Raw genomic sequence first — 22,803 nt, forward strand, 5'->3', positions numbered from 1 at the left:
TCCAGTCCACCTGTTATCTACCCTGCAGCACGCTTCACCTCATTACAGCAGAAAAGAGCTTTTTCTGTTGTTTGTTTTGTTTAAAGTTTGACGCACCACATAAAGACACCCCACCCAGTGTACATTATGGTGACTGTGCAGCGTGGCTTTGAACCCATGGCAAACTCCCGAATGTAAAGCCTGCATGTGATTCCCCGGCCAGGCGCCAATCAGCCAAGCTCTCCCGTCATTTCCAGCAAAGGCTCCCGAGAAATCGCGCCTCCGCCATTGCAGTTTCCTTGCCCATGGATGTGTTTTTGTTGGTTTGCTCACTCTGGAGATGGTTTGTTTTATCCCCTCCTAGCGACTGATTGACCCTCTCTCTATGCTTCCCTTCTCTCCCTGGAATGTGCGTCTGCTGGACACGCCCATAGGGGAGTTCTCAGGTGTGTATCCGCCCACGGGATTGGTTGGTATTTCTTGTCTCACATTTAGATGATCTTTTGATGCTCCTCCCCTAAAATCTTTTCCAATCGCCGCTGAGCTTATGCTGTCTTTTTACATCCTCAGACCTTTTTCAACTATGAAGTCCAACCCCTGGCTCTAGGTTTAGAATAGAACAATGCTCTACAGTTAGACCTGACAGCAGAAGGCTGATTCTACCTGATATACAAGTGGAGTAGCCTTAATTAAAATGAGGCTAGATATAGGTTTTTGGTTGATTTTTTGTTTAATTTTTTTCTGTGGGGAATGAATGAACCACGAAGACAATATAAATAATGTCATTATGTTTTTATTATTGACAAACCTATAGCTAAATGCTGATGGCCATATTTTAGCCTACAGCTTTTTTTTGTATTCCTTTATTTGGCTTTATTTAGTATGGTTTTAAACTGCATCAGATAAAAATGATTTATTATTATTATTTTATTATTATTTTCTTGCTTTTTTGGGTCTCCCCCAGCTACTATGAATAGTTTATTTGTAAACCACATTTTCATTAAAGCCAATTAGATTCAGTATTTTCAAGTACACGATACCAAAGGAAACATTTAAAGGTATCCTGATCACATCCAGATTCAACCCCCCCCCCCCCCCACCACCACCACCCCAAATCGATAGTTGCTTTTTCTTTCTCTCTTCTGATAGCTATAATTTGTATTACTTATTGGCCTCTCTTTTTCTCTGTTTATCTCTCATCCCCTTCCCCCCTTTTTGTTCTATCTAATGCCTACCCCCTTGCTGGATTTCACTTAGTGCGTGATGATTTCTTCGGTAAGGCGCTATGGCCTTATTTGTCCTCTACCAGCTTCCATCCATTTCCCTCTGCACAATGGCACTGCTTCATCTGCTTTTTTTCTACTCCTTCCTGTTTGTGTGTGTGTGTGTGTGTGTGTGTGTGTTTGCGCGTATGTGAACTGCCCCCTCTGTCATCATGGCTGAGCTTGGGTGGTGTAATATCTTCTATATGAAACATCTTTTTCTGTTACCATTCATGTTGTTGGGTGACACCTCTTACTCCCTGATCTGCGCCGTCTCATTAATGAAGGTGTATCAGATCTGTAGCTTTAACGGTGTTACAACTGAAGCTGTAGCAGCAGCCTTTTTAAGGTGCAGTGCAGCCTCAGCTTAGCACAAAGCTACACTGGTGCTGTTTGCATTTCGCTGAGGGTTTATGCCCGGTTACCCAGCTTGCATTTCGGCTGAACAGGACTGAGAGGAGGGACGGAAACGCAGTCTGTTTGGGACTGTACTTAGTATCTCTAATTCATTCTGATTCACAAAAGAGGGTAATTAGAGACCTCAGGAATGCATTGTGGCTTTCCAGATACAGTCTTTTCAAATTGGATAATGCGGGTGGGTGTAATGGGAGTGTTTCACTGCCTGGAACACAAGTAATAAAAAAGCAGTTAAGTGAATTAATTTTTGTCTTTTTACATGGAACTGTAGCATCATATGCTGCTCAATCTTTCGGTCTCTAAAGAAACTGATTGCTTAAATTGGTTAAAATACTTTACTCGGAACAAGTGAAATGCGTTTAAACCCCATTGCATCCTAGGCAAGTACTGGTATTTCTGTGAATGAAATTACCTTATAAAGGGACATCTTAACAGGACAAGAAAATGAATATGTCAGTTGCAGAGAAATACTCCATGTGTAATCATAATGCGTATAGCAGTGAGTACATAGCCTTCTGGCTCGATATATTTGCACTTGTGTAAGTTTTTACATTTTCAGATAATACAGGTCTTTAGCATTGTGTTGCTAAAAAGCATCAGCCACTTACTGGAGAATTGAACAGAGCAGAGCTAATGCATCAAAATACTAACACAGTTACAATTCTGCAGCTGAGGTTTCAGGTAAACAGAAATGTTCTGTGTTGGATAAATTAGTTATCTACAAGCTCATGTCTGGGATACTGTAGGTCTTCTTTTTGCAGTTAGAGTTTTGCGTCTTTCCCTGCAGTTTACATGAACTTGTGACTTGTACATTTCTTAATTAAATAAATTAGTACCAGTTCAGCCAAAGAGCTTAGAATGAGAAAGGCAATCTCAGCTATCAGCTCCTATTCAGAAGTGCCATGTGCATGTGTAGTAGTTACGTAAGTCTTCTGGGAAAATGTTCAATTTCAAGACACTGGCCATGTGCGATGGTGCTATATTTCGCAAAAATAAACCTTCCTTTTGGTACCTAACAGGCTAGGCTATCCAACAACTTGTTTGAATAAAATAAGGACTCATTCCCATAGGGACCCATTGTAAAAACACAACTGAGGTCTGCATACAGTAAGCAGTTTTAAGCGTGGAACGATTGTGTTTGGCCCATGCTGTGTTTGATCCTGGTATGATGTGGAATATACTGTGAAAAGTGTGCCATATAAGATGGCAGTTACTTTTCTGGCCCTTCTGCCCCCATAGAGGGAGATAACGTTCTGAAAAAAGTTCTGTAATTCACTGCTCCCTGTGAGGTAATTAGTAAGGCTGACAGTATGCAGGTTGTCATGCCAACCAGTCACTACACCTGCTAATTTCACTAATTAACACACCTTCAACCAGAGAAGAGGGAACTAATTAGTGAATACAATTTTGACTAATTAGTGTCAAGATACTTACAAACTGCACTGTATATATATGTATATACTGTACATACACACACATGCTGCTTCATTTATGCAGCAAACGTGTAACTATATGTAGGGATGCATGTGTTATGTCCTCAACATTTTAACATAAAACCACTAGATGTTTGTTTTTTTCCTCCTGTCCTGCCTTTCTCCCTGTCATATGTTAAAGTGCCTCTTCTATCTCAGTGGAATGAATAATGTTTCATTTTCAGTCTCTGTGATTACAAACGACATTCTGCTCTCTCACTTTACCTGTACTCTTTGCTAGATGGCAGTTATTCCCATGTCACCAATATCCGGAAAACCAGATTTGGGGATTGTGACACTGTAAGATAGCTATGAATGGTGTCTTTGTAGTTGCAGCTTGTTTAGAACTCACTGCACTGTTATGGGTGTGACTCACTTCTGGGTCAAATACAAAATTGTTTTGGATTGAAATACTTTTCTGTGCTTGACTGATCTTGTCTGTTGCAATTGAGCCAACCAAGAGGACCAGAAGGCAGGGTTTGCACTTTTTAAGAGTATTTCATAGGTTCTGGTACACCAGATAAGCTCAGTAAAGCATAGAAAGGATCTGGAACAATTGTGTATTTGACCCATTTCTGGTGACGGGAAAGCTTAACCAAGCCCAGGGACTGTGAGTCTTTGATAATGACACCTGGCTGTTTATTTCAGGAATGGGGAAAGAAGTGGAGAACCTCCTCACAGAAAACAAAGAGCTCCTGGAAACCAAGTAAGATGCAAAACCAGTAGGGAGAGTAACAATCTCTCTCCTCACAGAGCTGGTGCAAAGAATGTTCCAAAAGGAAGCCTGGGATTCCGTAGAAGTCCTATCTAGTTAAAGGATTCTTTGTCAGGCAATATAGTTCTTTCTCTTTAAGAGTTCACACTTCACACCTATCACGGAAGGTTCCATAAATAAATAAAATGGGTTCCTCTATGGAGACGAGCCAAAGAACCCTAATTTCTGAGATTGTGCATGGGGGAGGGCACTTTCTGGGTCATTGTCAATCTTGTGTGGGGCTTCCCTCATCTCCACAGGAATGCCTTGAACATTGTGAAGAATGACCTGATTGCCAAGGTGGACGAGCTGTCCAGCGAACAGGAGGTCTTAAGAGAGGAGCTGGAGGCTGTGAAACAGTCCAAGACTAAGGTGGACACCAGGGTCAAAGAGCTGGAAGAGGAGCTCAAGAGGTGATGGATACAAAGATGGTTATAGCCATGACCAACTCGCCTCTGTGCCTGTTATCTCTGACACGTACCTTTCCTCCTCACCCTATAGGCTGAGAGCAGAGGCACTGGGAGCAACACAGGACTCTAAGGAGGAAGGTGGCGATGATGTAAGCCAGAGAAGTGCACACTAGATTACACCTCTACCGTCACCCTTGTAGAACCCTATATGACACTGCCAGCTCAAGTTCATCCCACAACTTGTATTCATAGCTGTAATGTTCCATATTGTATTATTGTTCTTCAGTATTGGTGTCTCTCCCTGCTGTAAAACCCAGCTATGGCAGATTGACCAGTTTGAGCCAGCAACCAGCATAACCAAACTGGTCATGAAGCTGGACTAGCTGGGGATGAGCTGGGAAACCAGCTAGTGCTGGTAGCTTGTCTGAGCAGGTAGTGGGTCAACCAGCTACCAGCTGTTTCAAAACATAGCTTCTGCTGGTGAAACCATGTCGAGCTGGGAGCTGGTCTGAACTGGTCAACCAGCTATCAGCTGTTTCAAAACCTAGCTTGAGCTGTTTTGTTCAGCAGAGGTAGTACTTGTGTTGACCGTGGTGGGCCCTGTGTGTGTGGCAGTACTCGTCTCCGCTCCAGGACGATGTTCCGATGGCACAGCGGCGACGCTTCACGCGGGTGGAGATGGCCCGGGTCCTGATGGAGCGGAATCAGTACAAGGAGAGGCTGATGGAGCTGCAGGAAGCCGTGCGGTGGACTGAGATGATCCGGTGAGCCTCTCGCTTTTGATCATCACAACTCTGTGAGACAGGCCTGTATCAGTGTGACCAGTGTTGTTGGTGTGCTGTGAGCAGTGTTCAGTGGTGTGGAGGACTGACAGTGTTGTTGGTGTGCAGTGAGCAGTGTTCAGTGGTGTGGGGGAATGCCAGTGTTGTTGGTGTGCTGTGAGCAGTGTTCAGTGGTGTGGAGGAATGCCAGTGTTGTTGGTGTGCAGTGAGCTGTGTTCAGTGGTGTGGAGGAATGCCAGTGTTGTTGGTGTGCAGTGAGCAGTGTTCAGTGGTGTGGGGGAATGCCAGTGTTGTTGGTGTGCAGTGAGCAGTGTTCAGTGGTGTGGGGGAATGACAGTGTTGTTGGTGTGCAGTGAGCAATGTTCAGTGGTGTGGAGGAATGACAGTGTTGTTGGTGTGCAGTGAGTAGTGTTCAGTGGTGTGGAGGAATGACTGTGTTGTTGGTGTGCAGTGAGCAGTGTTCAGTGGTGTGGGGGAATGCCAGTGTTGTTGGTGTGCAGTGAGCAGTGTTCAGTAATGTGGGGGAATGCCAATGTTGTTGGTGGGCAGTGAGCAGTGTTCAGTGGTGTGGGGGAATGCCAGTGTTGTTGGTGTGCAGTGAGCAGTGTTCAGTGGTGTGGGGGAATGCCAGTGTTGTTGGTGTGCAGTGAGCAGTGTTCAGTGGTGTGGGGGAATGCCAGTGTTGTTGGTGTGCAGTGAGCAGTGTTCAGTAATGTGGGGGAATGCCAATGTTGTTGGTGTGCAGTGAGCAGTGTTCAGTAATGTGGGGGAATGCCAGTGTTGTTGGTGTGCTGTGAGCAGTGTTCAGTGGTGTGGGGGAATGCCAGTGTTGTTGGTGTGCAGTGAGCAGTGTTCAGTAGTGTGGGGGAATGCCAGTGTTGTTGGTGTGCAGTGAGCAGTGTTCAGTGGTGTGGGGGAATGCCAGTGTTGTTGGTGTGCTGTGAGCAGTGTTCAGTGGTGTGGGGGAATGCCAGTGTTGTTGGTGTGCAGTGAGCAGTGTTCAGTGGTGTGGGGGAATGACTGTGTTGTTGGTGTGCAGTGAGCAGTGTTCAGTGGTGTGGGGGAATGCCAGTGTTGTTGGTGTGCAGTGAGCAATGTTCAGTGGTGTGGGGGAATGCCAGTGTTGTTGGTGGGCAGTGAGCAGTGTTCAGTAATGTGGGGGAATGCCAGTGTTGTTGGTGTGCTGTGAGCAGTGTTCAGTGGTGTGGGGGAATGCCAGTGTTGTTGGTGTGCAGTGAGCAGTGTTCAGTAGTGTGGGGGAATGCCAGTGTTCACATGCGCTGTTCACTCCTCTCGTAGAGCATCCAGAGAGAGTCCCCAGATGCAGGAAAAGAAGAAATCCACTATCTGGCAATTGTGAGTGTCCAGAATGAAACCTTTCATTTTAAACAAATGCAAAATCTCCATCACGAGCACAGGGTTTTGTCTGAAGGGCAGTATGTAATGATTTCACGCATGAGAGAGTGTATTGTGGTTACAGTGTCATCACACAATAGCACACTGAGGAGCTTGTGGTGACTAGTTTAGAGGTTAGGAGTAGAAAATAAAGGATTTGTTGTAAGAGGCCCTAAGCATGTTGTGTACATCCCCTCCCCTCAGCTTCGCCCGGCTCTTCAGTACGTCCGCCAGCCCGCCCCCGGCCAAGCGGCTCTACACCAGCGTCAACATCCACTATAAGTCACCCTCACCGGCCGGCTTCCAGCAGCGCCGCAGCCACACCATGTGCCAGATCTCCACCGCCAACCGCACGCTGGAATTCTTCCCTGAAGAGTGTGTAGCCCCCCCCCGTCCTCCACCTCTGTCTGTCTGTCTGTCTGTCTGTCTGTCCTGCACCCCTGTCCTCTCACTGTTGCCCATTACAGAAGAGACGCAAGACGAGATTTACGATGATAATAAACAACCTTAATTATGCAATGCTACACTAGGAGTGACTTACCGTGAGATACTGCCATTGCAGTGCTGCGTTTGCAGACAAAAAGCCGAAGGCCAGAAACAGAGCTGTTTGGTTTTGCTAAGTTAGAAGTGACTTACTGTGTCACGTGTCTCAGCCAAAATGGCAAGGTCGCAACTACGTGTTGTATAATGCGCAATATGTAATTGAAACACATTGTTTAATCCCAAAGCATTCAGACGAATTCATATCCTGTGCATTCACATGAATAAACCATTGACACATGTACACACGCTCTTTAAATCTGTCTACATGAGTGATACACACTCAACATGTTTACATACATATGGCACTGAAAATGCACAGTTCTTCTGTATGGGCAAAGTGTCTCATTTTTGGTTTCTGCCTGCCCCTTTGGGAGGTTCTCCTCGGTTACCTTGCAAAGACGTGAGATTGAGCAGTGGGACCTCCCAATCACATTGTTTTCATTCTTCAGTTAACTCGTGTTTTTGTTCATTTTTTCCAGTAAGACCCAGCATGCCCCGGAAGAGACTCCTGAAGCAATTAATACAGTGCCAGCAACGTATGGCAAGGGTTTGGTTGTATGCCCTGGGGTTAGAACCCGCAAATAATAGAACCAGATCCCATGGTGAATACCACCATAATAGTGCCCAAATCTTTTAGCTCTTAGCTCTTAACCTGTTGATGATGTATAGTTAATCCCAATCCTTGTCTAAATCTGTATCAGTAACTCTAACCTTCTTTATTACTCTTGTGTAGTAGTATTTGGGACAGTGTTTATAGTTAAAATACCCTGCTGCGGTTCCATATACTGTAGCGAGCACCATTGCAATATTTACAGTTAATACTCGACCGTGGTTCCCTGTTATAAGGCTTCTGCTGTAGTGTTTATACTGAATTCTGAGCCATGTGCAGTTGTGTTGTATAGTTGTGTAGTGTTAAAATTCTCGCCTGTGGTACCATAGACCGAGGGTCAAATTGTATTGTTTAACTCAGAAAATTGCACTTTAGTACAATAAGGGTAGGGGTCATATTGCAGCATTACAGCTAGAATATTGCACTGTGGTAAAATGATATTGTAGTCACGGTGAGTATACACCACTGCTTTGTGGTATAAGGGGTAAGTAGGTTGGCTGCCATTCATTTATGTTCAGATAAGCTCCTGTCTCGGAAAAATAATGTCAACTCATGGCCTCACTATCCGGTGGAATGGCCCTGCCGTCGACGTGACAAACAAGGGCTCTTTCTTCTTCCATTCTTCTCCATATTGTTGTTGTTGTTTTAGCTCCCTGGTGTTTCTTTGTTTTTATGTTGCCATGCAGGACCTTTTCTGTGTGTTGTGTCCATGCAGGCCACAGAAGTGACATGCAAATTTCACTAAAATTGATACAAGTCCACCCGGCCAACATTTTCACAATGTTATAAAATTCACTGCACATGCAATACACCTGCTTAATTAATGGGCATAACCGTCAACCATTAACAGTGAAAAAGTAGTGTGTGTTGTTGTACACTTTCCTGTACTTTCACCCAAGTAAGAAGTAGATTCTTGTTCAAATGTTTTTAACAATGAAATATGTTCACTTCCTCATTAATTCTTTAATGAATTCAAAAGGGATTTGTCAGGCTTTCCTTCAGAACCAATTGTAATTTAGTACAGACACCAGCCATGTTTCAAGGTCTGAGTTTATGTCTGTCATCTGAGACAGCGCGCACACATTATTGGCATTTGGCAGACGCTCTTATCCAGAGCGACATACAGTTGATTAGACTAAGCAGGAGACAATCCTCCCCTGAAGCAATGCAGGGTTAAGGGCCTTGCTCAAGGGCCCAACGGCTGTGTGTATCTTATTGTGGCTACACTGGGATTAGAACCACCGACCTTGGTGTCCCAGTCATTTACCTTAACCACTACGCTACAGGCCGCCTACACAATGTCGGAATGCCTCGATGAATGAATAACAGACCTGCCCTCCCGAGCTAACACATTTGTGGCTTCGTGGGACGTGAAGGTTGCATGTTGAGTGGTCCTGCACGGCGTGTTGAAGTGTTGAATGTTTGGTGTTGAGCTGAACGCCGGCGCGCCGCTCTCTCCTGACCCGCTCTGTTTTCTCCTTGCCTGTAGCCTGGCCAGTAACGGTGTCGCGTCTCTCCTCAGCGAAGGCGCGCTGTCCGTGCGGCGGGAGCAGCGGCGCGAGCAGTACCGGCAGGTGCGCGAGCACATGCTGAGGGACGATGGGCTGGTGCAGGCCTGCGGCTGGAGCCTCCCGCCGCGCTTCAAACAGGTACTCCCGCAGGGCCCCTCGGGCCCCAGGGCCCCTCCGCAGGGCCCCTCCCGCCGCCCTGCGCTCAACGGCCGAGCCCGCTCACTTTCCGCCCAGCTGCTTCTTCCTCACGTGGCCCTCAGCTCTGTGAGGAACACCGCTTCCTCCAGAGAGCAGAGCAAACAGAACGCCGGGGAAACTGGATCTGTCGGCTTTCTGTAGGAGCTTTAAGTTGTATTCTCTGCTTTCTCTCCATTATGTTCACGGTTTAGCACAAGCAGATATATGGGTATATAGTTTGTGTACTATTGCCAAGTAAATGTATGGGCACAAGACCCAAAATGGCGTCTGACTATGACTTTAGGGCTTCTTTTTTTGCCACAGCTTTACCAGATACAGTCCAAATGCAGGACAAATAGTAAGATTTTGCAGGACTATGTGGGACAGATCGATTCTTTATAGGTTACTAATGCAAAATGTATTGAACTTTGATGTGTATCAGGCTTAGGCACATATCCTGCCTGCAGTGACACTCTTGCCCACTAGTCAGCACACACAGTAAAATATTATTGAGTAACTAACAGATTATAAAATAACTTTATAGACACGACCAATGTTAAGAGTGGTTTTTATTGATACATAATCCGACATGCAAGAAAAAGAAATAATGAGTGAACAGTCTGCAAAAACAGTCAGAATTAACAGTAAAGCTCAATCACAACCTTCTGAATCTTGACCTGATTTTATGATTAGGCATAAAACAAAATAAATTCAGCAGATGTCTTGCATGTCAACATCAAAAATATCTACTCGACTGGACCTGAATTGGATGGTTAAGAAGATTAAAAAATGAAATACAATATAAATCGGCTTTTGTACACCTAAATGGTATTTTCTTTGCAATATCAGAGTCTGGCAAAATGACAGGTTGTAGCTTGCCCACACAGTCAGCTGACTTGTATGAATAGGAATGGTACACAGTGTGATACACGCCTGTTATCTCAGCTGCAGTGACTTTCTCTGGCTATCGTATTTGTGTTTGAGTAAAGATGCAACCATAGATCAGGGGCCTGTATCACAAAGCATGATTACCGAGTTAACTGGATAACTGTCCTGAGTATGCATGAATATGCCAAAAGATGCACATAGCTCTCTGAGCATCGCCTGGGACCAGCCTCACCCAGGCACGTGTCACTCCACATTCTTGGTTGTTACTGCATGTTATTTTCTTTTTGCTAGTATCCATCTTGAGATATTGCTGGCTAGCTCCTTGTTGATGTATTTTGCCCCATTTCACGACAAATCGAACTCCGATACGAGGAACACGTGGACAAGATGAGGAGCGAGAGCTGGAGAGCGGAGACGTCCATGTCAGACATTATTAATGGGCGATAATCTTAATCAGTCGGTTAACGTTTAAGTATAATTGAGTTATTTTGCTTAAAAACGCAAACATCGTCTCAATATGTGGGATGTGGGACAGAGCTGTTGAGTTGAAAATGCTGTTCAGTGCAGTGTGAAACGGGACTCCTGGTCACCTTAGCCACAGTGCAGAGCTCATTTGAGGTTTCTGAGTCCTGCGATGTATGGACGCTGGGAGGTGTGATGTTTTCATTTGGGTCCGATAGCGATAATTAGGGAGATTTAAACCAGTCAGGCCGGTTTCCGCTCTCTTTGTCTTGGCATTCCCGTGAGTCCTCGTCCTTTGTCCGCTCCACAAAACGGGTTGCCGGGTAACGGCGTCGGGCGGAGGGGGGGTGGTCGTGATGACGGCGCCCCCGGGGGGCGGTCGCGGCGGTCGCGTGACGGCGCGGTCTAACTGTAATCTCCCACAGACAGGCCCTCTGCTGGAGCACTCGCAGGAGGGGCCCCTGAAGAAGCACCAGGCAAGTGAGACCGACAGAGTCCCAGCATGAACCACTGCACCCCCCCCCCCCACACACACAGCTCAGTGTGAACCCTTACCCCCATAAAAACAACACTGTCATTGGTAGCCCCCTCCATTGTTCCAAACCAACCGTCAACCTGCCTGTCGGTTGCAACCCTTGGCCCTCAACAGTTTCTGAAAATTGTCCTTGTGTTCCCCATTCCTCCCGCCAGTCCTTCTTACCCCTATCACTCAGCATCTCTGTCTGTCTCAAGCTGCCCTGCCAGGAGAGGTGTGAAAAGTAAAAGAATGTCACACGCAGGTGTGCAGAGCGTGTTCAATGGCCGTCAGCCCAGGTTTTTTTCGCAGGGCTGCTCAACTGGTACTGGAGAGCAGGAACTTTCTTTTCTTCTTAAAGCATGAACTCTCCCAAAGCAGAGTAAGGAAGCTGAATTGCTTCAGCCCGGATAACTATTAGTTGGGTTATGTTATTATGTGTCCCAACTGAAACCAGAACTTTAAAATCCCGTAGCCTTTCATGATCAGGAATTTGAGTAGTTTCGAAAGGGATGACATAAAAATAAAACTCCAAGCTTCGATCCTTTTCAACAAGTGAAGCTCTGAGTTTTTCCGCAGCTCCAAGTGCATCCTACAATGAGCTGTTTCTCTCTATGTAACTGTTGCAACATTGTCTCTCCCTTTAGCTGAGCCCCAATGACAAGGAGGATAACCGCATGAAGAATGTACCTGTTCCTGTGTACTGTCGCCCCCTGGTGGAGAAGGACCCTAACAGGAAGGTATAACAATAGCATGGCAGGGCTATCCACATTGCCTGGAATGTCCAAAACTCAATGAATCGGAGGGTTATTTTGGTTCACCCAGTGATGTATCATGACCACTTCTCTCTGTGTCTCAGCTGCTGGAATTGCGCCGAATGACTATTACAGTGTGATGCCCTGTGTTTTTTGTCGGAAGTTGTGGTGTGCAGCCGGGGTGGACCTGACCGGGTGGAAGGTGGCCTCACAGGAAGTGCGGTCCGGCAGTAGCGACCCCCTGACGGCAGAGAGCAGCGGAGAGGAGAGCAAGAGCAATCACAGCTCCCCTGAGAAGAAAAAGGTACCGTCCCTTCAGGTTTACCACAACGGTTCAGTTGAAAGTCAGCGTGTATCGGTCTTCTTCCAAATATGTTCTAAAGTCCACCTGTACGCAGCCCACCTTTCTGTCTACTAAGTCACTGCATGTCTGGACCTTTCTTGCAAGCGTGTAATGATCTCACCATGCTCTTGCAGCAGGGTTAGCTCGGCTAGTTTGCTAGAAAAAGCACAATGATATGTGGGAAAGTGAAGGCATGTGGTTGTTATTTTGAATTTGTACATAACCTTCAAATTCAAAATAATGTTGCCCTGGTTCCACAAATTAACGTTGTTGGCCTAGGGGTGAATTTGCCTGTGTTTGACTTGCAAATCTTTGGGCATGTGAGTGAGGCCAGGGATCAAATCCTGCCTCGGACTTTGGCAAGTCTCAGGCAGCTCGCTCTCTAACTTGCTGCACTTGCTGCACTGCCACGCCTAGACCAAGGAGCTTCACGAGACGGACTCCATGGGCAGCCGAGTGTGGATCCTCACCAGCACCCACTCTGCCAGCAACGTGGTGGTCATCGACGCCAACCAGCCAGGCTCTCTGGTTGACCAGTTCAACGTCTGCAACGCCCACGTGCTCTGCATCTCCAGCGTGCCAGGTCTGCACTTTGTGCCCGGTCATTACATCCACATTCATGCTGTTTGTTTGGGTTTTAGACCACAGTCTTCAACTACTCTGCTGTACGATTCAGCTATGCCAGCTTGACAAGCTTGAAAATTGAGCTTGCATGGCCAAGCTGTTCATAAGCTGGTCTAGCTGAGCTGGTCAACCAGCTAGTGCTGTTTCAAAACATTGACCTGTTCAAACCATGTCAACCATGTTGAGCTGTTTTTTTCAGCAGGGTAACTATCAGATAGCTCATTAGTAAGTACACATTGCTTATGTATGTATTTTAATCACTTTCATGAGAGTGAAAGATGAGTTAGCCGTTCTGAGTATTAGAATATTATATTCTCTCTCTCTCTCTCTCAGCGGCCAGTGAGAATGACTACCCTGCGGGGGAGATATTCCCAGAGCAGGGTGACGGGGGCTCGGAGGATGCGGGGGGCATGGAGGGCATGCTGGCGGGCATCACGCTGGTGGGCTGCGCCACTAACTGCAGCGTCGTCCGTAGCAACTGCTCCTCCCGCACTGACACCCCCGTGGTGGACAGAGGCCAAGGTATGCACCACATGTTGCAACTGGCATGCACTTATACAGTATGTCACTATTGGTTTGGTTTTGATATTTGTTCATTATTACTTGTGAAATTCATCAGTGTTGTGGCAATGCATTAGTTTCACATATCTGAGTTTGAGTGATTTGTACATACATTGCAGTTTGAGTGTGTATTTCATGCCTCTATGAGTTTAGCGTGCTTTCCCATGTACATGTCTGTGTTTGTGTATTACATGCCTCTATAAGTTTGAGTGTGTTTTCTGAACACGCATCCGTGTTTGCGTGTGTACTGCTCGGCTCTGAGTGTCAGTGTGTGTTCCAGGTCATGCGGCTCCGCAGATGAACGGGAAGCTGAACCCGTCCCAGTCTGCTGAGGAGGCCACGGAGGCCACGGAGGTGCCCGACCCTGCCGGCAGTGAGGAGGTGTCGGGTCCTCCTCGCCCCTTCACCGAACACATCTTCACAGACCCCCAGCCCCCTCCTGCAGACTCCCAGGGCAGGTGAGTGTTTAGGCAGGCCCAAGCCTTCACAGGCCAAAGCTCTGTCTCCTTTTAAAGCATTTGCTATGCAACTGGCTTAGACCAACAAACAAAGACTTCCTTCGAAGCCACTTCCAATGGCTTTGAAGGAAATGTTTCAAATATGGAATGAAACTCTCGGTTTTGCCCTGGTTTCTCCATTTGAGTGTTGAACTGTATATCTCCCTGCTGTATAATCCAGCTATGCCAGCATGACCAGCTTCAAAATTGTGGTGGTCAAACTGGTCATAAGCTGGCCTAGCTGGGTATGAGCTGGTCAAGCAGCTAGTTCTGGTGGCTTGTCTGAGCTGGTAGCTGTTTCAAAACTGCTGGTCAAATCATGTTAGGCTGGGAGCTGGTCTAAACTGGTCAAGCAGTTAAACCATGTCAAGCTAGGAGCTGCTCTGAACTGGTAAACCAGCAATCAGCTATTTCAAAACCTAGCTTGAGCTATTTTTTTCAGCAGGGCTCTAACCTCCTATGCCCTCACCCCCCAACCTGCAGGCATTCCAGACAGACAAGAGAGGCGAACTCAGCCCATGACACAGGGGACGGAGATGAAGAGTCCCGAGGCACCAGCGCTGCTCCAACAATGTGGCTGGGAGCCCAAAATGGCTGGTGTGTATTCATCTTATCCTTAACCACACATCAGGCTCGGTTAGATATGTGGCAATATGTGGGTGTGGTATTTGTCTATCCCTCTGATATAGCAATAGCTACACTCCTATTTGAAACAAAAAAATAGTAATATGGGTATAATAGAACTTAAATATTGCTGTACTGTCACAGACTGTAGGGGGCAACAGCACTTTCTGACTGATATGCCCATTGACCGCTGTACCTCTTCTCTCTCAGGCTGTACGTGCACTCTGCCATTTCCAATTGGAAGAAGTGTCTGCACTCTATCAAGCTCAAAGACTCTGTACTCAGCCTTGTGTATGTATGCCTTTCCACAGGATATGGCAGCGGCCATTTTCACACCCTTGTGACTGACTGTACTGTATGCTGAATATTGCCTTTTAAGAAGCACTAATTGTTTTATACCATAGAATGTGTAGAAGTATCCCCTCCGCAGCAGAGTCCCTGTGCTTCAGTGATCTTTCACACCAGGGTTGTGTTGCTCTGTTGCAGGCATGTGAAGGGAAGAGTGTTGGTGGCTCTAGCAGATGGGACACTTGCCATCTTCCACAGATCAGAAGGTACTGTGCACGCACAAAGGAAGATGGGTTATTCCAGGGTTTGCATTAACAGAGTACATGAGTGTACACTTGTCACAGCTGAGCCTTTTTTAAGCTTTTCCTCTCTTTTTTCCCCAATTTTGGATCACCCAATCACGTTCACGCTGTAGAGCTCACCACAGCCTCATTGATCAGTTCTGGAGAATGTGGACAAGCAAAATATTCCATTGATTCTTTTTAAGTGGAGCCCTTAGATATCAAAATCACAGTTTTTCTTGTCAAATGACCTTAATCACATCCATAAACCTCCATAAATATATCAATATAAATATATAAAATGGCAACGAGATTGGTGGTGTTGTTATTTTGTTAGCTGGAGTGGAGTCCACTGCATTCCCAGACCATGTAACCATTGATGAGAATAGAATGGTCTTGGAGGACAATTTTGATTTAAAAAATAGTATCGAGACAACTAACACATTACTGTGTGTGTGTGTGTGTGTGTGTACGCGCGCATGTGCGTGTGTAGACGGCCAGTGGGACCTCAGTAACTACCACCTGATGGACCTTGGGCGCCCCCACCACTCGATCCGCTGCATGGCGGTGGTGCATGACAAGGTGTGGTGCGGCTACAAGAACAAGGTGCACGTTATCCAGCCCAAGACCATGCAGATAGAGGTAGGTCGCACCCCGTGCTAAATCAAAGTCACAATGCCTCAATCACCAGATGAAACGGCTTAATATACCTACTCACCAAGTGTCAGTTTCTATCCTGAAAGTAGTCAAGTGTCAGTTACTCTCCTGAATGTATTCTAGAGTGTATTCTAGCTGCCAACCATGGTATGCTAGTTGGTAAGTTGATGTATTCTTCAAGGGTTCAACTTGTATCTATGTGCTCACTCTACGACTCGAAACTGTACTTTCCTCTATGGTCCTCAACGCACTCGTCCCTGGGTTTGATTTGCACTTTATTGTACGCTCAATGCTAAATGCTAAATGCCTGTAATGTAATGTAATGTAATCAGCGTTTGTTATAGCTGCTTCCATGCTGAGTGTGTCCGTGTCCCTCCTGCTTTGCTAGAAATCGTTCGACGCGCACCCGCGCAGGGAGAGCCAGGTGCGGCAGCTGGCCTGGATCGGGGACGGCGTGTGGGTGTCCATTCGGCTGGACTCCACACTGCGACTCTTCCACGCGCTCACCCACCAGCACCTGCAGGACGTGGACATCGAGCCGTACGTCAGCAAGATGCTCGGTGGGTCTGCCTGTTCTGCTCACCTATTAGATACATCATATTGACTATATAGGTTACCTACACACATAACTGAAGAGAGGAATGTAAGACGGCTGTTAGGGCAGCCTGTAGCGTAGTGGTTAAGCTAAATGACTGGGACACTCAAGGTTGGTGGTTCTAATCCCGGTGCAGCCACAATAACATCCGCACAGCCGTTGAGCCCTTGAGCAAGGCCCTTAACCCTGGGGAGGTTAAGGGGAGGATTGTCTCCAGCTTAGTCTAATTAACTGTACGTCGCTCTGGATAAGAGTGTCTGCCAAATGCCAATAATGTAATGTAATGTAAAAGACGGTCGCATTTTTCAGTTTATGTAATGAATGCTTAAATGTATCTTTACACCAGGCTTTATATAATTATCAAAATATATAATTGTACTTAATAATATATATTTCATATTGAATTTAATTGGTTTGCTCTGTCACTACTCAGCGTTTCTGAAGGGGGGAATTTTCACAGTGAAAAGACCTCTGTCAAGTTGTGCAGCGGTGCTAAAGAGGTGTCCACCAAAGTGCCTGTCTGTTATTTCACGCCTGCTATTTCTCCTGGGCAGGAACGGGAAAGCTGGGCTTCTCCTTTGTGCGAATCACAGCCCTCCTGATCGCCGGGAACCGCCTGTGGGTGGGCACGGGCAACGGAGTGGTCATCTCCATACCGCTCACCGAGAGTGAGTACGGCTGCAGCCTTTCAGGCACGAGCAATCAAACTCCGCACACACGCTATGTGAGCAGCACAAAACTGCTCCACTGCCAGTGTCAACCGCTAGCTCTGTGCTAATGGTAAATGGTCTGCATTTATATAGCACCTTTATCCAAAGCGCTGTACAATTGATGCTTCTCATTCACATGAACACTCACACACCAACGGCGATTGGCTACCATGCAAGGCTCCAACTTGCTCCTCAGCAGCGATTGGGGGTTAGGATAAGTAATATGCAGGGTTGCCAGCTCTCAAGCTTTTGGTGTGAGACATATGCTTTCAGGCTCAAACTCACGCTCTCACACTAGCCAAAGACATTTCACACCCAATAAAAAGAGAGCTATTAACACAAAGCTCTCCCTGATTAAAGAAAAGAGAAGGGGGCCCCATGGCAAAAGGAGCCTCCCTGCCCCCTGTAAGTGAATGGAGCACATCTCACTCTAGCCAGCTGGCCTAAGTTGGCAGCTCTCAGTCTGGATAATGCTATTGTGTTGCTGCATCCAGGAAATGAGAGCATAAATTAAGGTGAAAAAAACCATCAAAACGTATATTTGCAGATAGTCCGTACTATACTACTTCATAGTTTACATCTTAATTCTCCCTTATAACATATAATGTTCTTTTTTTTCTGACTGTTGAGGTTTTGGCCTCTCTCTCTCTTTATCTCTCTCTCTTACACACACTCACTCTTCTACTGTGTCTTGATTTTTATCTTTGATATTTTCTCTATTAGCTATTGTCGTCAGCATCATATTTCCTGACTTCAAAATGGCTTCTCAGTCCTGTCATTGTGTGCTCTTCCCAAATGGTTCTCTTTTATTGAACTTCTTGTGTCTACATCTCTCTGCTGCGCCCTCTTGCTGTCCCCCCCCCCCCCTCCTGTAGCTGTAGTCCTCCACCGGGGACAGCTCCTGGGGTTGAGGGGTAAGTCGGAGCTCTCCCTCCTTTCTTCTCTCACTGGCTTCTTTCTCATCATTTCATCATTGGCATCAGTTTGCCAGCAACTCCTTCCATCCTGGCTAAAAAGGCCCATGAGAGGAACGTCCTTTTGAGGAAGCCTCAGTCACTTCCCTCTTTCAGCAACAAGGTCGCTGGATGCCATCTGAAATGAGGCCTACACACCTATTAGAAAAAGCTATCAATCCTCCAAAAGAGCAAGTTACAGGTTGTACAGTACAGTCAAGTAAGTATTTGGACAATGGTACAATTTTTGTTCTTTTGCCTCATGAGGTTAAAGTGCAGACTGTCAGCATTCATTTCTGGATATTTATTTATCGATGTAGGAATTGTATCCCTTTTTATATACATAGTCCCCTAATTTTAGGGGACCATAAGTAATTGGACAGCTGGCTTCTAAGCTCCTTCTGATTAGTCAGGTGTATTCAGTCACTTTCCTTAATGTAGGTAGTCAGCGTCTAGTCTGGATTCTAGGTTTTGTACTACTGTCCAAATACTTACGGACTGCAGGGTTAACATATGAAAAAATAATTACTGTAACATGGCATTTTTACTTGTGGCGTGGAAGGAAAGCTGTCTGAGTCACTATTATTTCTGCATCTTTCATGTACTGTTTTTGTTGCCTGCTTGGCTCATCAGATTAATCACAGTCGCACTGTAGATGCGGTATTTGGATGTTGCTCTTCATCTGCATGCAGCATGTACAGCTCGGACTAAGGGCCTCATTTTGGCTCTGTCCACCAGCAGTGCGTTGGTGCAACTTCAGCTCTGGAGATATCATTCTTTAGAGTTGTATGCTTTTATTTATTATTTCTTTTTTGTTCCTTCTTTGTCATTCGCTCATACCCATTTGGTGTAGACCTGGGTCAGATACTTAATTGTTTTGTTTTCTGTGCAACACCAGGCAAAATCAGTCGAGTACAGAAAAGTATGTAAATCCAAGACCATTACGTATTTGACCCAGGTCTGGTAGCAGGGTTGGAAGGGCTGTGTCCTCCATGGCAACGGGCCGCTCTGCTCTGTGTGGTCGTGCACCCCCTGCTCAGTCGCTCATGCCGTTTCCGTTCTCCGTCTCCAGCGAACAAGGTGTCTCCCACGTCGTCAGGCGGGGTGATCCATGTGTACGCCGATGACAGCGCAGAGAAGACCAGCGGGAGCTTCATCCCGTACTGCTCCATGGCTCAGGCCCAGCTCTGCTTCCACGGACACCGCGACGCCGTCAAGTTCTTTGTGTCCGTGCCAGGTTCGCCCCTCCCGCTTCAGTCCATCACTGCCCAGCCAATAGCATAATATAATAATAATAATAATGATAATTTGTTATTTAGCTGATGTTTTTTTATCAAAAGTGACTGTTGATTAGACTAAGCAGGGGACAATCCCTCCTGGAGTAATGCAAGGTTAAGGGCCTTGCCCAAGGGCCCAACAGCGGCACAGATCTTATCATAACCACACCAGGGCTTGAACCACCAACCTTCCGGGTCCCAGTTAGGTTTGGATTCAAATACTTTTCTACACTTTATTTGGCTTGTTTGGTGTATTGGAACCTATTAAATACTCTTGACAAATCACGCCTTGTGGTACTCTTGGTTGGCTCAATGGCACCAGGAAAGATTATTCAAGCACAGAACAGTATTTGAATCCAAGACAATTACGTATTTGACCCAGGTCTGGTCGCAGTTTGTATTTCTCATCTGGAGATAGGATTTTAGTCTTCTCATGGATTAATGGTGTGTTAGTATGTTGTTAAAGTGCTGGTTGTGTCCACTGTGTGGCTCTGCTGACCCTGATTGTCTTTGTCTCACAGGCAATGTGTTGGCCACCCTGAATGGCAGCGTGCTGGACAGCCCCACGGAGAACCCTGGCTCAACAGTGCCCCCTGAGTCTGAGGCGCAGAGTGTACAGAACGTGCTGGTGCTGAGTGGGGGAGAGGGCTACATCGACTTCCGCATCGGTGAGCACAAAGCACACGGTGATAACATTATCTACACCATAGATATGAACTGCACGTTACTTCTATTTACAGTAACACCAGTGTTATTTTTATTTGCAAAAACAAAATGTGCTCTCTGTTTCATCCTGAGTGTTTTCATGCTCTCTCTCTCTCCCTCCCACTCTCTTTCTCTCTTTCTCTCTCTCTCTCTCCCTCCCACTCTCTTTGTCTCTCTCCCTCCCACTCTCTCTCTCGCTTACTCTCTCACTCTCTCTCCCTCTCTCTCTCTTTCTCTCTCTTTCTCTCTCTTTCTCTCTCTCAGGGGACGGAGAGGATGATGAGACAGAAGAGAACGCAGGCGAGGTGCAGCAGATGAAGCCTGCCCTGTCTAAGGCAGAGAGGAGTCACATCATCGTGTGGCAGGTGTCCTACGTCCCAGAGTGACACCAAAGTTCTCCTGCAGCCTCCCTCCATCCCACCCGCCTCCCCCAGCCACCCCACAACCACAGCCGGACCTCCCCTGCACCGTACCAACAATAAACAGTCATAAAATTAACTCAGCTACAGCTGAATCTAACTCTTTAAACCCACTACCTGCCCTGCCCGCCAAACCTTTCTATTCAGACCTGCTTCTGACCTATTTAGAGCCCACCCAGTAAACCCCTGCCACATTCTGCTCGCAGCTTGCTGATGGCCACAGGGGGCGCCAAACTTCCAGAATGACCGCCTTCCTCATATGCAAGCTACGGACACAGGGTTTAATGCGTGACATATCCGGAAGGGAGAATTCAGGAAATGGAAAAGGTGTGGTTTCGAGGGAAAATGTAGAAGTTAGGTCAGACTGATGGGAATAGAGAAGTTAAAAGAAAAGGACTTTTAGTCACAACGGGCGGAAGCTAAGAGGATCAAAGCAAGTTGAAACAGGGTTGAGGGTTATGTTGATGAGGGAGCTTTCGCAAAGCTTTTCAAGTTGATTTCTCGCATACACAGAAAAACGTGTGAACTTAAGTGCAGGAAGTTGCATGGAAGCGTTCCAGGTAGAATGACGAGTTTTGACTGGTGAGAAGAGCCACAGAGAAGAAGAGATGCATGCAGGGAGGGTACATACAGGGATTCAGAGGAGAAACACATTTGGACTTGACATTACATCATTAACCCATTAAACCCATTGAGCATACAGATTATTGCTACAGTGATCTCTGTAGCCAAATGGCTGGTTAAGTTTACTTACCCTTAATTGCATGACTACTGTAACTTTAACTTAATCTGACTATTTATACTGCACTGAGAAACCTACAGACCAGCATTACAGTACTGACTCTAGATGCTTTATCAGGAAGCCAAAGTGTTTGTATATTTGAACCGAAAATAGCAGGATTTATTGTGTACATAAATATATATTTATAAACATATACATATTAAAATAAAACGAAAGCATGAAAAGGGCCAGTTTGTAGACAAATAGTACAGCAAGTTGCACTGAACTTTTGACAAAGACCACTGATAATGAGAAAAAGGGATATAGTGTTGTTTTTGAATGACAACCCTTTTGGGGACCAAGACACCTGCTTTTAAGGGATTCCCCCTTGACACTCTCTGTCTTGTGAAGTGTGCCTCAGAAATCATATAGTAAAGATTACAGGGAGCAAAACAGTGGTATAGGTTCTTATATTTTAAACGGGGAGAACTAGTAAACCAAGGAAGATTGTGATACAGCTGCAAATTACCAAGCAGTATCAATGAAACCATAAACCTGACAAAATTGTGAAAAATAGATATAATACATTTACATGCATATCCTTGATGTTTACATAAATACCAAAATCAATGCAATGCATCAACACTGTACACAGTAGTAGCAGTTCTTCAGACCGGGGATTGCATGAACAGAGCTCTATCTCATATCCTTGTGTTTACACCTAAACCACTTAATGATTGGTCAGTGCCCTGATTCTCCTCTGTGACCATCAGTAAGCTGTGAGCTGATTGGCCCATGAACTCCCTGAGTGAGATTCCATTGTGTTTCATATGTAAACCTCCCTGTATGTAAAGCAGCAGAACCGTGTGGCCTGATGCCTCACTCATCTAAGTTCCCTTTGAAAGGAGGCAGTAAGGATACCCCTTCCTCTCCTCTTTACCCTCCTTGCTATGTACTTAACTCCTGAAACATCTCTTATCTGTAATGTATTAAACCTGTTTGTGCAATGAACCCCTGTGTTTTCATTAGCTTTTGTGTGATGTCTTCTGTACACTTTTCTAAGATGTTTTTCTTACACAAAAACATTTCTGAAATAACTTGATATGTTGTGCAAAGGACAGATAGCTAATTCCAAACAAGGAAAAGTGAATGATAATATTGAATGTGAAGAACCATTGTCACAAAAGCATACTTCATAACCATTTGCAAAGAAGAAAAATGTCAGAAAGCTTGAAAATAATGTTTTATTTGGCAATAAGGTGAACATCAATGAACCACATTCATTCTTCAGCAGTGAAAGAGGATGTAAAATGAGTAAAATTTAAATCATTTTAAATTCATCATAACCTGTTATTTTGCTTTAAATGAACTAAATATCACTGACCTTTTGAGAGAAACTGTTTGAAAGACATCAGACTGAAATTCATCAGTTTTTTGCTTCTTTTGACTGCTCAGTGCAAATCAGTCATACTCAGTATGAGATTATACCTTCATGTCTGTGAATATGGATATCTGTACTGAATGCATAATAGAGGCAGCAGGGTTTCTTTACACCACTATAAGTGCCACTGCCACATCGCTCAGGGTCAGAATAAGGTCTCCTCTGACCTCCTTACA

The 22,803-nt window shown here is 45.7% G+C and overlaps 1 protein-coding gene across 12 annotated transcripts in view; it reads left to right on the top strand.

The window, feature by feature from the left end:
- LOC133121918 (C-Jun-amino-terminal kinase-interacting protein 3-like) overlaps positions 1–22,197 on the top strand; it is a 38,673-nt gene extending 16,476 nt beyond the window's left edge. For 4 of the 12 annotated variants that reach the window (XM_061231484.1, XM_061231490.1, XM_061231485.1 and 1 more), the window contains 23 exons: positions 3,779–3,836; positions 4,145–4,297; positions 4,386–4,443; positions 4,910–5,058; positions 6,376–6,432; positions 6,676–6,846; positions 9,114–9,273; positions 11,088–11,138; positions 11,824–11,916; positions 12,095–12,235; positions 12,692–12,857; positions 13,232–13,420; positions 13,740–13,917; positions 14,440–14,553; positions 14,791–14,871; positions 15,067–15,134; positions 15,643–15,791; positions 16,195–16,366; positions 16,956–17,069; positions 17,987–18,025; positions 19,137–19,301; positions 19,863–20,009; positions 20,311–22,197. In XM_061231484.1, coding sequence (XP_061087468.1) covers positions 3,779–3,836; positions 4,145–4,297; positions 4,386–4,443; positions 4,910–5,058; positions 6,376–6,432; positions 6,676–6,846; positions 9,114–9,273; positions 11,088–11,138; positions 11,824–11,916; positions 12,095–12,235; positions 12,692–12,857; positions 13,232–13,420; positions 13,740–13,917; positions 14,440–14,553; positions 14,791–14,871; positions 15,067–15,134; positions 15,643–15,791; positions 16,195–16,366; positions 16,956–17,069; positions 17,987–18,025; positions 19,137–19,301; positions 19,863–20,009; positions 20,311–20,432 — 2,795 coding nt within the window. In that variant the 3' untranslated portion in view covers positions 20,433–22,197. Of the gene's footprint in view, positions 1–413; positions 426–1,236; positions 1,255–3,778; positions 3,837–4,144; positions 4,298–4,385; positions 4,444–4,909; positions 5,059–6,375; positions 6,433–6,675; positions 6,847–9,113; positions 9,274–11,087; positions 11,139–11,823; positions 11,917–12,094; positions 12,236–12,691; positions 12,858–13,231; positions 13,421–13,739; positions 13,918–14,439; positions 14,554–14,790; positions 14,872–15,066; positions 15,135–15,642; positions 15,792–16,194; positions 16,367–16,955; positions 17,070–17,986; positions 18,026–19,136; positions 19,302–19,862; positions 20,010–20,310 lie in introns of all 12 variants that reach the window. The other 8 variants (XM_061231487.1, XM_061231495.1, XM_061231492.1 and 5 more) reach the window with 7 other exon arrangements.
- The last annotated feature ends 606 nt before the right edge of the window (positions 22,198–22,803 follow it).

The sequence above is a fragment of the Conger conger genome, chromosome 2 (genome assembly GCF_963514075.1).
Source record: "Conger conger chromosome 2, fConCon1.1, whole genome shotgun sequence".
Lineage (NCBI taxonomy): Eukaryota > Metazoa > Chordata > Actinopteri > Anguilliformes > Congridae > Conger > Conger conger.